The sequence below is a fragment of the Myotis yumanensis genome, unplaced genomic scaffold (genome assembly GCF_028538775.1).
Source record: "Myotis yumanensis isolate MYYU_CA2020_CCGP unplaced genomic scaffold, mMyoYum1.0.hap1 SCAF_10, whole genome shotgun sequence".
Taxonomy (NCBI): Eukaryota; Metazoa; Chordata; class Mammalia; order Chiroptera; family Vespertilionidae; genus Myotis; species Myotis yumanensis.
Window position 1 is genome coordinate 2,446,012 of NW_027223761.1, and position 14,138 is coordinate 2,460,149.

Genomic DNA, 14,138 nt, shown 5'->3' on the forward strand with positions numbered 1-14,138 from the left:
CACCCGCATTGCCGCCCCAGCCCGACCCCACTGGAGACTGCGCTCTGGGTGGGTAGGTCCACGTTGGCAAGAAGGAAGGAGGCACTGGGGGCCCATCCCGGGGCTGTGGTGGCCCTGAGCCCAATGCCTTATCCCTGATCCCTGACCCCCAACCCCCATGGACTGTGCAGCTGTCCCCCCCACCCCCGCAGGCCTTCTGCCAGCCCTTGGGGAGTGGCGCCGGCTGTGATGGGGCTGGCAGAGTGGGTGAAGGTCGTGAGTTAAGGGGTGCTTCAGCCACCGAGGCCTGCACCCGGGTCTGCTCGAAGCCTCTGTGTCCTCGCAGCCTTAGGCAAAGGGTCTCATTTGCTGGGCACTGGAAGCAGGTGAATGGATCGTGGGCTGCACGCCCGTCTGTGCAGCCCCAGTTGGGCAGGAAGAAGAGGGGTGTCCCGCCAGAGTCAGGGGACACTCACTCAGACCCCATCCTGCCCGGACCAGGTGGGGGCGCCCTGGCGGGGCTGGGCCCGACTGCAGCAGCCTCCACCAGCGGGCTCAGGCCTGGGGTCCCGCGGCTGCAGGCGGAGCCTTCTAGCGCTAGGAGGCCCCATTAACTAGGCCACGGCTGGAGGCGGGCAGTGGCCGCTGGAGCGGGCCGTGTGGGGCTCCGGGAAATGTGGCCGCAGGAGCCAGGGCTTTGAACAATGCACAGAAGGTTTCTGCGATATCAAAAGAGCTCCTCGTCGTCGCTAATCCGGCGGGGAGAGGGGCTGCTGGTGGAAGGGCTCGGCTTGGTTCCCATCAGCCGAGGATCAAAAAGCATTTGGTCAAAGAACCTTTAAATACCTTGAAAGGCAGGTGACGCCGGTTCAATGGGCTCCGAGGGGGACTGAGCTGGTCTGAGCTGCCAGCGAGCTGGTCCAACCACAGGGGCGGGGGCATGCTGGGGGAAGGGCCCTGGAGGCCGGAGGGAGGAATGTGGGGATAGACCACAAGCCCCCCCTCCCCCCCACTACCTACCCCTGCCCCAGGGCAGAAGCATCAAGGTGTGGAGGGTGAGTAGGGCAGAGAACTGGGCTTGACTGGGTCAGGGGATTTTATCTGGAGCCTGTAAGACTCCCCGCCCAATTATGGCCAGAATGCTGTGTCTATATTTGGATATACATTTTTCTAGGGAGGAGAGGTCCACAGGGTTCATTAGATTCCCAAAGGGGTCCAAAGCCAAATCAAGATTAAACACCGAGCCCTCGCTGGTTTGGCTCAGTGGATAGAGCATCGCCTGCTAAAGGGTCCCAGTTCGATTCCGGTCAAGGGCACATGCCTGGGTTGCGGGCTCGATCCCCAGTGGGGGGCGTGCAGGAGGCAGCCGATCAATGATTCTCTCTCATCATTGATGTTTCTATCTCTCTCTCCCTCTCCCTTCCTCTCTGAAATCAATAAAAATATATTTTAAAAAGAAAAGACATTAAACACCGACATTCTTATGGTGCAGACTGGTTGTCTGAGGGACTGAGCCATTTGTCCCAGGTCACCCAGCTCGTAATTGACAAGCCCAGGTGCTTCCACAGTGCACCAAGGGGGTGTCTCAACAGAGGCCCGAGGCCAAGGTTCTGACTCAGGCTGGGGCCGCCCCAAGCAGGGCTGGCCAGGAGAAGGGGGACCAAATTTTATCTTTTGGGGTGTAAAGGGTGTGAGGGGCTGAGCCCAAGCACATGGGGGTGTCAGGGTGGCCATGCAGAGAGCCTCAGAGCCAGAATCTGGCTGGGGAGTTGTTACAGGGAGAAAGCTGGGGTGACTGGGGTTGGGGAAGGCGTTTTGGGAAGAGAATGCTTCTGGCCCTGCAGCCTGACCTGAGGACGAGGAATGGGGACCCAGGGCTATGGAAGGTCAGCTTGGGCAGGTGCTCGGAGCCTGGGGTCCCCCCTCCCCCCCAAGGAGTCAGAAAAGACCCTCAGCCTTCGCCTAGCCTTCTCCCCAGTGTATTCTCACGGGCCTATGTGGTGCAATTATTTAGCCCCATTTTATTTAAAAAATATATATATATTTTTTATTTATTTCAGAAGGGAAGGGAGAAGGAGAGAGAGAGACAGAAACATCAATGATGAGAGAGAATCATTGACCGGCTGCCTCCTGCACGCCCCCCACTGGGGATCGAGCCTGCAACCCGGGCATGTGCCCTGACCGGGAATTGAACCGTGACCTCCTGGTTCATAGGTTGATGCTGAGTCACTGAGCCACGCCAGCCGGGCTTTAGCCCTATTTTAGATGAGAAAACAGAGGCCCAGAGACATCAAGGAACCAGTCAAGGCCAAACAGCCAGCTAGTGGCAGAGCAGGACCAGCGTTCAAGTCCAGGATTCCTTCCCGGATGCTGTGGGCCGGACCTGCGGCTTTAGCATCGGCCTCCACAGCAGGGCAGGCAGAGTGTGGCCTGTGCGGACCCTGGGTGGGCCTCAAGGTTCAGCGGCCACTGGATCTGGAGAGGAGAGGTCACTGGCGAGCAAGCATTGATCCGGTCACCATTGTGACGAGGGAGGCACAGAGATGGTGGCAGCGGCTGCTAGGAGTTTGTGGTCACGTCCTCTCTGGGGAGGCGACGTCGGTGAATTAGATGCTTTTACCTTCTCCAGACTCTTGCCCTCTGCTGGGGAGGACAGGGAAGACTGGGGACGGGGGTAGCTGCGGGGACAGGTGGCAGAGCAGGTCCTCGCTCCCGGTCTGGCACATCCGCGGTCTCGGCTGGTCTCTGAGCCCGTCCCTCCCGGGTCAGGCAAATGCCCAGCCTGCGGCTCTTGCCACGTGGATGGTGGCAAGGAGAGAGGTGTGTTTGTTCTGTCCCGTGAGCTGCACAAACAGCTGCCTCAGCACTTGTGTGAATAATTCAGCCACGGCCGCGGGGGTGGGCGAGGGAGCTGTGGGACGGAGCCGCGCGGACAGCAGCATGGAGGCCGTGACAGGGAGAGGCCAGACGGGAGCCAGGAGCCCTGCCTCCCAGCCGTGGCCTAGCAACAGAGCAGGTGGCCTCAAGGGCCCTGGCGAGGAGCGTGCGGGCCTGGCAGCTGCTCCTGGGGGACAGAACGTCTCTCCTGAAGCCGACCCAGGACACCTGGGCCCTGGTGGCAGAGCCAGATTGGAAACAGGCCTGAGGGGCCACAGGGCGCAGTGGCTGCCAGCATGGCCCAATGCGTCAGGGGACCTAGGACACAAGGCCAGTGCATCGCAGAATGAGAGGGGAACAGGAGGGGGGAGGCCGAGCACCAAAGGCCCTGACCCTCGCCTGCCAGGGACTGGCCCTGCGGGCAGGGCAGGGGTGAGTCACACCCTCTGATCTCCCTTCTCGGGGGACCTGCTCACTCCAACTCCAGCTTCATTTCCTGCCTGTGCCCAGTCCTCCACGAGTGCTCAGCGGGCAGGCGCTCACGGTGCCCGTTGATGCTCCAGCAGGAGAGAGTCGTCTTCCAATGCAGCAGGACGGTTCAGAGGTTAGACATCCGGAAGAACTTCCTGGGCAGGCAAAACAGGGAAACGCGGAGCATGTAGCGTCTCGCTTAAGGTGAAACAACAACGATGGCATTCAACACCCGGCAATACGTCCTGTGCTCTGTGCTTTAACTGTCACCTCGCTTCGTCTTGATCATAGTGGAAGGAAATGGTGCTGATATTATTCCCATTGTGTGGATGAGAAAACAGAGGCCCAGAGGGGTCAAGTCGCCCGCCCGGGGTCACACAGCTGTGAATGACAGAACTGCACAAACCTGTATTCTTTCCTCTTCCCAATGACTGCAACCTCTAGACCAGCGGTTCTCAACCTGTGGGTCGAGACCCCTTCGGGGGTTGAATGACCCTTTCACAGGGGTCGCCTAAGACCATCGGAAAACACATATATAATTACATATTGTTTACAGTAGCAAAATTACAGTTATGAAGTAGCAACGAAAATAATTTTATAGTTGGGGGGGTCACCACATCATGAGGAACTGTATTAAAGGGTCGCGGCATGAGGAAGGTTGAGAACCACTGCTCTAGACAAAGTGACCGAGGCCCCGGGAGAGGGTGTCCTCAAACTTTTTGGGTGTCCGTGAGACAGGCAGGCCGTGCCCCAGGGCCTCCGTTTCACAGCACAGTCTCATGGGGTGTATCTGGTACGTCTGATGGACACTCCAGCTCTGACGTTCCGGAACCACGGTTGTCTGGTGGCTGCTGGGGGTGAACGAGGTGGGGGGTTTACGTTTGTAAGGAACAGGCTGTAAGCTCTCCATCTCAACCGTGCTGTTGGCAAAGACTGGGGTTAGGACCGAGGGTTCTACTCCTGGTGCTCTTGCCCCTCCCTGGGCAGTCAGCTGCGGGGAGGGAGCCTTCAGCTCCCTGAGCAGTTCCTTCTCCTCTGCCACCTGCGGGGTGCCCTGGGTCACCTCTCAGATGCCCACTCCCTCACCACCTCTGAGAAACTCCATGATTCTAGAATCTATCAGGGGTGGGCAAACTTTTTGACTCGAGGGCCACAATGGGTTCTTAAACTGGACCGGAGGCCGGAACAAAAGCATGGATGGAGTGTTTGTGTGAACTAATATAAATTCAAAGTAAACATCATTACATAAAAGGGTACGGTCTTTTTTTTTTTTTTTAGTTTTATTCATTTCAAACGGGCCGGATCCGGCCCACAGGCTGTAGTTTGCCCACGGCTGATCTAGATGCTTACAGAGATCTGTTGAGCGGCAGTGGTGAATTCGGCTCCCCCCTCTCTGGACTCTCGGTTTGATGGATGGGCAGGTTCCTGAACAGGGGACCTTTCTGTGTGGTGCCCATTGGTGGGGAGATGGCTCGGGGAGGGGACGGGCGGCAGGGGGGTAAGAGGGGTACTATTTGCTCTTTGCCAGGACAATGAGTGGCAGCTGGGGGAGAGCCCAGCAACCAGCCTGAGCCCCGAGACCCAGGCTGTTGGCTTGGCTGAGGTTTGCCAGAAAGGGGTGTGTGGACGGCTCCTGGATTCCTGGCTGCCTGTGGGTTTAGGAAATGTAATGGCCCTGAACCAAGGGCCGGGGGCTGAGATTTATGGCCACTGAGGAATTCTGGGCTAGAACCTACAAATGCCAGTTTTCCTTCCATGTTTAATTAGAACATTCCATCCAAGAAAACCTGTTTCCACGGAAGCAATCTTCACAGAGGGGTGCTTGGGGGATTTCCTCGTCTGTTCTTCAGCCGGAAGAGCTGTGGGTGGAGGGGCGTGTGCGTGTGTGTGTGTGTGTGTGTGTGTGTGTTGGGGGAGACTTGAGACAAAGGTTTGTCCCTGTGGGTGCTGGCTGCCTGCTGGGCCGTGGGAAGATGGAGGTGAGCTGGGTGTGCGCCATGCAGTATAAAATCGGTTAGTGGATTCTCAGGGTGGGAGTAGGACACCTTGGCTCCGGGAAGCCTGGCTGTCGGTGAACTGCATTCTCAGTGGAGGGGGGAGCAGGCTGCTGTGGGGCCCAGGATTGCGCCTTCCTGCCGATCCCCTTCTATTGGGGGGAGAGGCGCTGCTGTGCTGTGTGACACTCCCGTGTCTGTTTCTCCCGTGTGGAGGTGTGTTGTGTGCCTGTGTGTGGGGTGGTGGTGGTGGTGATGGTGGTGGTGGTGGTGAACAGGTGTGTGGGTGTGTGCAGGAGGTCTCCATACTTGAAACCACCAATGGTTTGGCTCCAGGCCCTTCAAACGCTTGGGAGAAGGGCCCCCCTCTTCTCTGCCACAGAATCCAACACCAATTCTTCGGAGAAAGAGGAACCAGGGTTCCCCTGATTTGGACTGAGCTGAGCTGACAGAGGGGCAGAGCGGGGCAGAGCGGGCCAAGAGAGCCCCAGGGTTGGAAGGTCAAAGAGGGATTACTTTCCTACCCACCAAAGCAAGGTCAAGAAAAGGGGGTGGGGGGGTGGGGCGCAGTGCAGGAGAGGGAGGAGCACAGGCTGCAGGGTCTGTTTTCTAATTTTGCGGGACTGGGGTAAGCGGGGACTGTCATTGGGCTCAGTCCCCCACCAAGGGTGGCGATTCTAGACTTTTCCCTTCCATCTGTGTGCAAGCTTGGGGGACTAAGAGGAGCGGATCCAGGCTCAGCCCGGCAAAAAAAAACTCCACTCCTGGTTTTCGCACACACCAGCCTGTCTTCCCGGGACCTGCTCGGTGTGGAGTTCCGAGCTGACGCCCTGGAGCCGCCACCAAGTGGAAAACCTGGACGGGATTTCAACGCCTCCTGGAGCGGAATCAAAGGGCACCTCGGAGCAGGCGGTCGGCACCGCGGCCCTGCGTTGCTGCGAAGCCGCTGTCACCGGGAGCGGGTCGCACAGCGCGGCGGGACCCCAGGCTCCAGGCGCGCAGCCGGAGGGCGCGGCGCCCTCCCCGCGGGGGCCGTGGGCGGGCGGGGCGCGCGGCGCGGCGGTGCCCTCGGGGCGGCTCGGGGCGGCGGCGGCGCGGGCTGCAGTGCGGCGGGCGGCCGGCAGCGGGCAGCAGCGGGCACGGGCACGGGCGGCAGCGGGCGGGCGGCGCCGGCGGTGCCCCGGGCGCGCACTCACACACACACACACACACACACACACACACACACACACACGCACGCACACGCCTCGTACACACTCACACACGCTCCGGCACGCACACGCAGCGCGGGCCGGAGGGAGGAGGCTCGGCGGCGGCGGCGGCAGCGTGCTCGGCGGCGGCGGGAGGCTGGCGGGCGGCCCCCGCTCCCCGGCTCCGCGGCCCCGTGCAGCCCGCGCGGCCCCCGCCCTCGGACCCGCCCCCGGGGGTCGCCGGGCCCCATGCCCTGCAGCGGCGGCGGAGCAGCGCGCGGCCACGGGCGGCTCTGAGAAGCCCGGGGGGAGCCGGCGACGAGGGGACCATGTACCGGGACCCGGAGGCGGCCAGCCCAGGTAAGCGCGGCCCCGCGGGCAGGGTGCCCCGCACCGGCGGGCAGGACGGCGGCAGCGCGGGGCGCCGTCTCGGAGCCCAGCCCGGGCCGCCGGAGCCGCGCTGACTCCCCCAGGGTCATCCCAGCCGCGGGCCCGGGCGTGAGCGACCGCGGCTCGGACCCCGGACCCCCACCCCCTGGGGTCCCAGCCCTGCCCGGCGGGCTGCCCGGCGCCGGCTTCGCAGTGTCCCCACAAGGACAGCGTGCGTGGCGGAGCGAGGCGCCTGCTCCGGGAGCGGGCAGTGCCTCTGGCATCCCCGGGTCCCCAGCACCAGCGCCCCGAAGGGGAGGTGCCCGCGCTAGGGGACCCCAGGACCAGGATCCCGGGAAGCTTTTGACCAAGGCTGCGGGCGCTGGGGAGCGGTGCCATCGGCGGTGCCAACTGTGAATTGAGAGGGTGCCAGGGGGCGAGCGGGAATCTGGTGCAGCCGCAGGGGAGGGGGCTGGGGAGCCGCAGGAGCGAGGGGAGGGAGGCTGGAGCACCTGGAGAGAACGCGAGCAGAGATGGATGAGTGTGGGGGTCCCAGGCGGGTGTTCTCCTGGGCCTGGGGCGGGGGACGCGAGAACCCCAAACTCACTCCGGTCCTGTGGGGGAGGGCGGGGGAGGGGCCGCTCCTTTGCGTTTCTCCGGAGCTGGAGCCTGGGGAGTGGCCTGGAGCCCACGTCTGCTCGGCATCCTGGCATCCTGGCATCCTGGCAGCTAAGCCAGGAACCCTCCTTCCTTCCTTGGGCAATTGCCCTGCCATTTCCTCCTTGGCTCCCGATGCCTCCTCGGGCAGTGCCCACCTGTAGGCAGGTCCCCTCCAGCTCCTGCCCAGGCTGGTCTCAGCTCCCTCCTGGGGTGCCCCACCCCAGGCCCGGCACTCCCAGCCGGCTGCCCGTCCTGGCAGCAGGGTCTCAGTTTCTGGGTTTCTCTCTGATGCTGAAAGCACGTCACCCCAGCCTGAGGACTCGCTCTCAGAGGAGTCTCTGGGGTTACTGATGCCGGTGTCCCCGGGGGTGGGGGCCCCGGGGGCGGGAGCAGCTCTCAGACCCCTTCTGTGGAGGCTTGTGCACCAGTGGGCGCCTGCTCTGCCTGCTCTTGCCCCGGCCCCACTTTGCAGGTTCCCTCGGGGCAGCCTCCGTCTGCCCTTGCCTCCTGAAGAGCCGGCTCTCGGCCCCATCGGTCATTGCAGCTGCCTCCACCCGGGGAGACCTGGTGCCAGGCATCGCCCTCCCTCAGCACTCAGTCTCCCTCTCCGGAACCTCAGGCCCATCTGCGAATGCCCTCTAGGGGGTGGCTGAAGGCACCTTGCCTTTGAAGATGCCTCCCTTCATCTGGACCCAGGTTACCTGCCCTGGCACCTTCCCCCAGGAGGCTGCCAGCTGCCAGCACCTGGACCAAGGGCAGAGCATTCTGCTGCTGGGCTCACCCGCTCGGAAGCAACTAGCTTAGTGCAGAGACCAGCTCTGGGTGTGAGGATGGAAGGGGAGCGGCAGGAAGGACACCCCCCGGCCCCTGCCTGGCCTGGCTGGCAGCCCCTCTTCTGTTAGGTTAGTGGCCTGGGGCTGTTCCCTCGTCCTCTCTCCAACCCTCCCCTCCCCTCCCAGGCCTGGCACCATGACAACACCGCTCCCCACACACCCCTGCCCTCTCCATGGACGCCAACTTTCTGTGTTTGGCATCTTCTGGGTGAAAGGCCTGGAGCCCAGTGCTGGAGCCCCTAGACCGTTCCCTCTCCCCCTCAGCAGTGGGCCTCCCTGTCTTGCCCAGTCCCACTGCCGCTGCGGACCCACCGGTGCCATGGCAGGGGCAGCTCCGGAAGTGGCCGGGCCTGAGGTCTACTCTCTGGTGTGGGCACTGGGCTGGGTGGGATCAGTCTTAGGCTAGAGATGGCAGCCTCTGCTTTTGCTCCTGGCCCCCTGGGGAACCCTGAGGGACAGAGACCTCACTGTGGCCTCTGTGCCCCAGCATCCCTGGCGACCTCCCATAACCTCACAGTTCCAGGCTAGACTCCCCCCCCCACCCCCCTAGCTCACCCCAGGCCTCCCCAGACTCTGCTCCCCCAGCTGGGCCTATGTGTCCCCTATTTCCGTCCCCCCACCTTTCCTTTGGATGGCACCAGGTGGGAGTGAGATAAGCAAATTAATTCCTGTGGGATTCAGGCCAGCCTCTCTGGTCCCCCAGGGCCCAGTACCTTTTATATCCTGAGCCCTCCTTCCCACTCCCAGGAACACCTGTGGCCCAGTCCTGGGAAATGCCTTAATCTCCTGTCCTATCCTGCTCCCCTATGTCCCCAGCTGGCTCCAGAGGGTCCCTGTGGTACCGCCTTCCTCAGCCCACTCACTCAGCATGTCCCCGTAGGGCTCAGCCTACTACGAAGACCCTTACTCACGGGACAGGGCAGGCGCAGCTCCCTTCCCACTGGGGCCTTGGTCTCCGGGCAGTTCTCGCCCAGATCTCTCAAGGCTGGAGCGAGGGACTGTGGGGGAAAAGCTGGAGCCAGTGAAGAATGAAGGCTCCCATCAGCTTCTGCCCAAACTCTGCCCGGCCTTCCCCGCTCTGCCTGCAAGCTCGCCTCTGCCGCCCCCTAGCCATGCAGCCCTCTCCCCCTCTCCCTGTTCTCAGCTTTCTCCTGTGCGTCCCAGGCCGGCCTGGCCTCCCTGTGTCCCTCGGATGCCTGTCCCCAGGCCGGGCAGGGCCTCCGCACGCCTGCAGGGGTCAGCGTTGCAGTGGGCAGGCAGGACGGCAGCAGGGAGGGAGGGAGGGAGAGGTGACCTTGCAGTGAGTGAGTGATCAGGGCCAGCGAGGGGAAGTCTGAGCGCCTGCAGCCCTGTGGGGACCGAGACCAGGTCCTGAGGGTGGCCTGCCCTGCCCAGCCCCCTGTCAGCTTGTCCCCGGGGGTAGCAGTGCCCGAGGTCCCATCTGCTCCACCTGTTAATGCTCTGCTCCCTACAGCAAGTCGGCCGGGCAGGCCCTTCCTGAGAAGTATGGAGGGCCCACGGCATGGGCAGGGGGGGCCTTGGCACAGTGGGTCTCCTCTCTGGAGGCAGAAGGATCCACGGGATTGCCCGGGCCCCTGGGCACGAGTTAGGGCAGTGGCTGCTGGATGCTGTGTGTGGCAGGAATGGGGGGATGGCTGGAAGAACAGATCAGGGTGTGCTGTGAGGGCCGTCAGGGTTAGGGGCCACGCTGGGATGTTGGATGGCCCAAGGAGGCCTGGCTCTGTCTAACCATTTCACTGGCAGACTCTCCCCCTACCTTCATCTACCCATCCATCTCCCCGCTCCCCTGCCCCATCGGCACAGGCCCAGACCTCCCTGGCCTGTATCTGGGCTTGGGTCAGAGTCTAGGACTGAAGTTCAGATGATCTCCCAACAGGCCATGACCTAGAGGGGCACCTGAGGCTGAGCAGGTCCAGAGCGCAGGGCAGGACGGGAGGGATGGCTTCTGTGGGACCCGGATCGGGGTGGCCCGCGCTCCCGAGCTATCGCGTTTCCCACGGAGACAGGACCCCTTGGTTCATGCTGTTCAGGGCCTTGTGGGGACAGCTTGGCCGATGGGCTGGGCGCTCAAGGCCTGTGGGGTGGTGGGAGGAAGAGAGCCTCCATGCCCCTCCGAGTTGGGGGAGAGGGGCTAGAACAGGCTGGACTGGGGTGGGAGCTCACAGCCAGCAGGTGACAGGTGAGGCAGCTGGAAGCGCGGGAACAGGTGGGTGTCGGGTGAGCAAAGACAGGCTCTGAGCCGCTGGGACCTGGCTGACCCCAAACTCAGGCCCAAAGGTCCCGGGAGGCCACAGTGCCCGTGAGGGCTGCCCCTCACCCTCCCGCCTGCGGCTGCAGGAGGTCTTTAGGGAAAGGCGGGGGAGTGGGTGGTTACCCGCCTTTCTCCCCACTCCCTGCCCACCCCCGTTCTCTCAGGGGCTTTGAATCCTCATTGAATCTGATGGACCGTTTTCAATAACTGCTCCCCCCGGGGAGTGAGGCGGGAACAGCAGGGAGAAGGGTGGTGAGGGAGCCTCGTGGAGGTGGGAGGCCGGGTCTGGAGCAGGGCTTTGGCTGGAAGAACAGTCGGCTGCACAGCCTCCTCAGGGCACCGAGGCCTCCCGGTGGGCACAGGGCGCCCTGCTGGGAGCCAGCCCTGCTCCATGGGCAGCGCCCCGCAGGTGGCACATGCAACTGGTGAGGTCAGCTCTCTGTTGGGGCAGTCGCTGGTCTGGCCAGGTGCCAGAGCCAGCCTGTGCCAGGCCCAGCCCGGGTGCCCGCCTGCCTTGCCAGGGAACCCCAGTCAGTGGTGCCAGGCGGACTGTGCCAGTTCCATGGACCTGGAAGTCGCTGACTTTCCAGGCAGCAGGGGCAGCCTGGCTGGTCCCTGTCCAACTTGTGTCTGGAGGGCAGGGCTTAGGTCTCACCCAACAGGATCCCCGGGGGTCGGAACAGAGTTGGCAGGCAGCGCGGGACCTGTGGAAGGGGCTGGATGGCGCCCAGCGCTGGCTCCTGGAATTCTGGACCCTGTTGGTTGGAATGTGGGCTGGCATGTCGGGCCTTCTCCGGGGGCCTCTGCAGCTTCCACCTGGCAGGGCACGTGGGAAGGTGTCACCGGTGGGGCTGGGCTGGGAGCCCGCTTGCATGGTGACTGTGTGGGCCCGAGGGGAGACGCATCCTGCTCCGTGGGCACCTGCGTGCGGGTGGCAGCTGGACGGGCCACCGTAATAGCTGCGCTCATCTGCGTGCCTTGCCCGCTGTCAACAGCAGCTAATGAGTGTATTTGTCGCGAAGCTCGAGGAGGTGCACAGGGAGCGGTGACGGAAGGCATTGGGGGAGGGCGGCTCCCTGGCCCTGGATCCCTGTCCCCAGCCAGGCAGGGCCTGTGCCCTCCAGGGGCCGTGCCTGCCCCCTGCCACGCCCTCCCACCTGCCGGCTTGGCTGCCTCTGAGGCCTCCATCTGCTGGGAGCAGGGCCTCGCCTGGCTGTGTGGCACGCAGGCGTGTGGGGGTTGGAGCTTTGGTGTGATGGATACAGGTATTTCCATGACAGCGTGTGTGTGTGTGTGTGTGTGTGTGTGTGTGTAAGACTGCACCCCCATCTTGGTGGCCCTGCTCCTTCAGTGCCCTTTGTGGAGTGCAGGAAGCTGGGGCTCTCAGACCAGCTGGGGAGAAAAGGGGGTGACCCACTCTGCCCCGCAGAGGAGACGGGAGCGAGAGGTCTGAGCCGCAGCCCCAAGGGCTCCCATATTTGCCACTTGCATCAGAGGAAGGGGAGAACTTGGGGCCCACAGAGCCCAGCCAGCCCTCTGGCTCTGGAGCCCCAGGAGCCCCGAGTATGAAAGAGGAGGGGTGTCAAGGCGCCGGTCCTAGCAGGTGGGGGTCCCCCAGCGCTGGATGGTGCAGTGCGCGCCCCGCCCCCAGACAGGGTAGGGTGGCATGGGGTGTGGGCGGCCACGAGGGGTGCCTGCGTGAGGCCCTGCACGAGGGGAGCGGAAGAGAGCTGTGTGGCTAATATGTCCAATTAAATTACTTCAAACCCTGCCGCGGCAGCTGCTCCCGGCGGGGCCCTGGGTACAAATTGGATCCGGCTCATTACCACGGGGCAGAGTCAGCGGGACCAGAGAGTGGCCAGCTCCGCAGCACGCCCTCCCGCTCCGCCCGCCCGGCCGCTGTGGCCCCTCCGCCGGTGCTCACTCCAGCACCCCTCAGGCTCCCTGGGTCCACCGGGTCCTGATATGGGGGCTCCCTGCACACCTCTTTACTATCCTGGACCCCAGAGCAGCTCAGGGGCTGCCCTGAGCCCTCACTTCCTTTCTCCAGGAATGGGGACTTCAGCGATAAGGGGTGCGGCTTAAGGAAACCCCCCCGGGTCACTCAGCACCCCCGGTGCCCCCCCGGATAACAGTGCAGTACAAACAGCGCGTGTCCGCTTGCTGGGCGCTCGGCATGTGCCAGGCACTTGCGTACGTGCAAGGGCTGCCATGCTTAAGTAGGTCTCTGCGGCCAACAGCGTCTGTCCGAATCCTGGCAGACACTTGCTGCTGTGTCCCTGAAGCAAGTGACGCTGCCACTCTGGCCTCAGTTTGCTCCTCTGTTAAATGGGTGTGATGATGCTTCTTACCTCCCAGGGGGTTGGAGGAGGAGGAAAGATAATGCGGGAACGTCTTCAGCAGAGAGCCCGGCGCGTAGTACACGCTCGGCCAACGGCAGCTGTGACCAGCGTTATCCTGGATCAAGTGATTGATGTGTGGGCTGGGGTTCCGGAAGCTCCGAGGAGGGTGAGGCTGGCTTCGGCCCTGGAGGAGGAGGAGGAGGAGGAGGAGGAGGAGGAGGAGGAGGAGGAGGGGAGGGCTTCACCCAGGTAGTGTTGGGCAGTTGTCATCAGAACAGCTGGAAGCGGAACTTGCCCTTAAAAGCCTGTTTGAGGCCTGGCCGGTGGTGGTCAGTGGTTGGAGTGTCAGGCCGCACACCACGGGGTCTCAGCTTCGGTTCCAGGTCCTGGGCCTGTGCCTGGGTTATGGGTTCAATGCCCGGCCCTGGTTGGGACTCGTGTAGGAGGCAACCGATTGATGTGTCTCTCTCGCATCGATGTGTCTCTCTCTCCTCCCCCCCTCCCTGCCTACCTTCCACTCTCTCTGAAGATCGTGGAAAAAATACCCTGAGGTGAGGATTAACAAAAACAACAACAAATCAGTCTGAGCCCTTGCCCGTATGGCTCAATTGGTTGGTTGCTGGTTCAATTCCCAGTCGGGCACATGCCCAGGTTGCAGGCTCGATCCCTGTGTGGGGTGTGCAGAAGGCAGCTGATTGATGTTTTGCTCTCATATGGATGTTTCTCTCTCTCCCTCTCCCTTCCTCTCTCTCTAAAAATCAACTTAAAAATCTTAAAAAAAAAAAAAAAGGAAAAAAGTCAGTGTGAGATTCCAAACCCAAGTGTGACCAGACCCAAGTGTGAGCTTTGGGCCCAGGGCCTTGGGTCTTGAAGGAAGAGGAAGAGCTTGCCCTGTGAGCAAGAGGGGACGAGGCTTGGGTGTGGAGGGGACCGCACGCGCAGAGGCCGGAGGTGGGACACGTCTCGGCCAGTGGAGGCAGCAGCCAGTGAGTGAGCAAGCGAGTGAGTGAGTGAGTGAGGCTGGAAGGGAGGTCCGTGGGGTCGGGTGTAGGAGTGCAGGCTTGGGAAAGGTGGGTGGGTCAGGTTCTGAGGGGCCTGGCATTCTGAAACAGAAAAATTGGACTTTTAAAGTAGAGCCATGGAGAACCATG

General features: G+C 62.6%; 1 protein-coding gene across 4 annotated transcripts in view; it reads left to right on the plus strand.

The window, feature by feature from the left end:
- The first annotated feature begins 6,624 nt into the window (after positions 1-6,624).
- Positions 6,625-14,138, plus strand: part of SYT7 (synaptotagmin 7) — a 56,050-nt gene continuing 48,536 nt past the window's right edge. For all 4 annotated transcript variants that reach the window (XM_070427212.1, XM_070427213.1, XM_070427214.1 and 1 more), the window contains exon 1: positions 6,625-6,871. In XM_070427212.1, the coding sequence (XP_070283313.1) occupies positions 6,841-6,871 (31 nt within the window). In that variant the 5' untranslated portion in view covers positions 6,625-6,840. The remainder of the gene's footprint in view (positions 6,872-14,138) is intronic.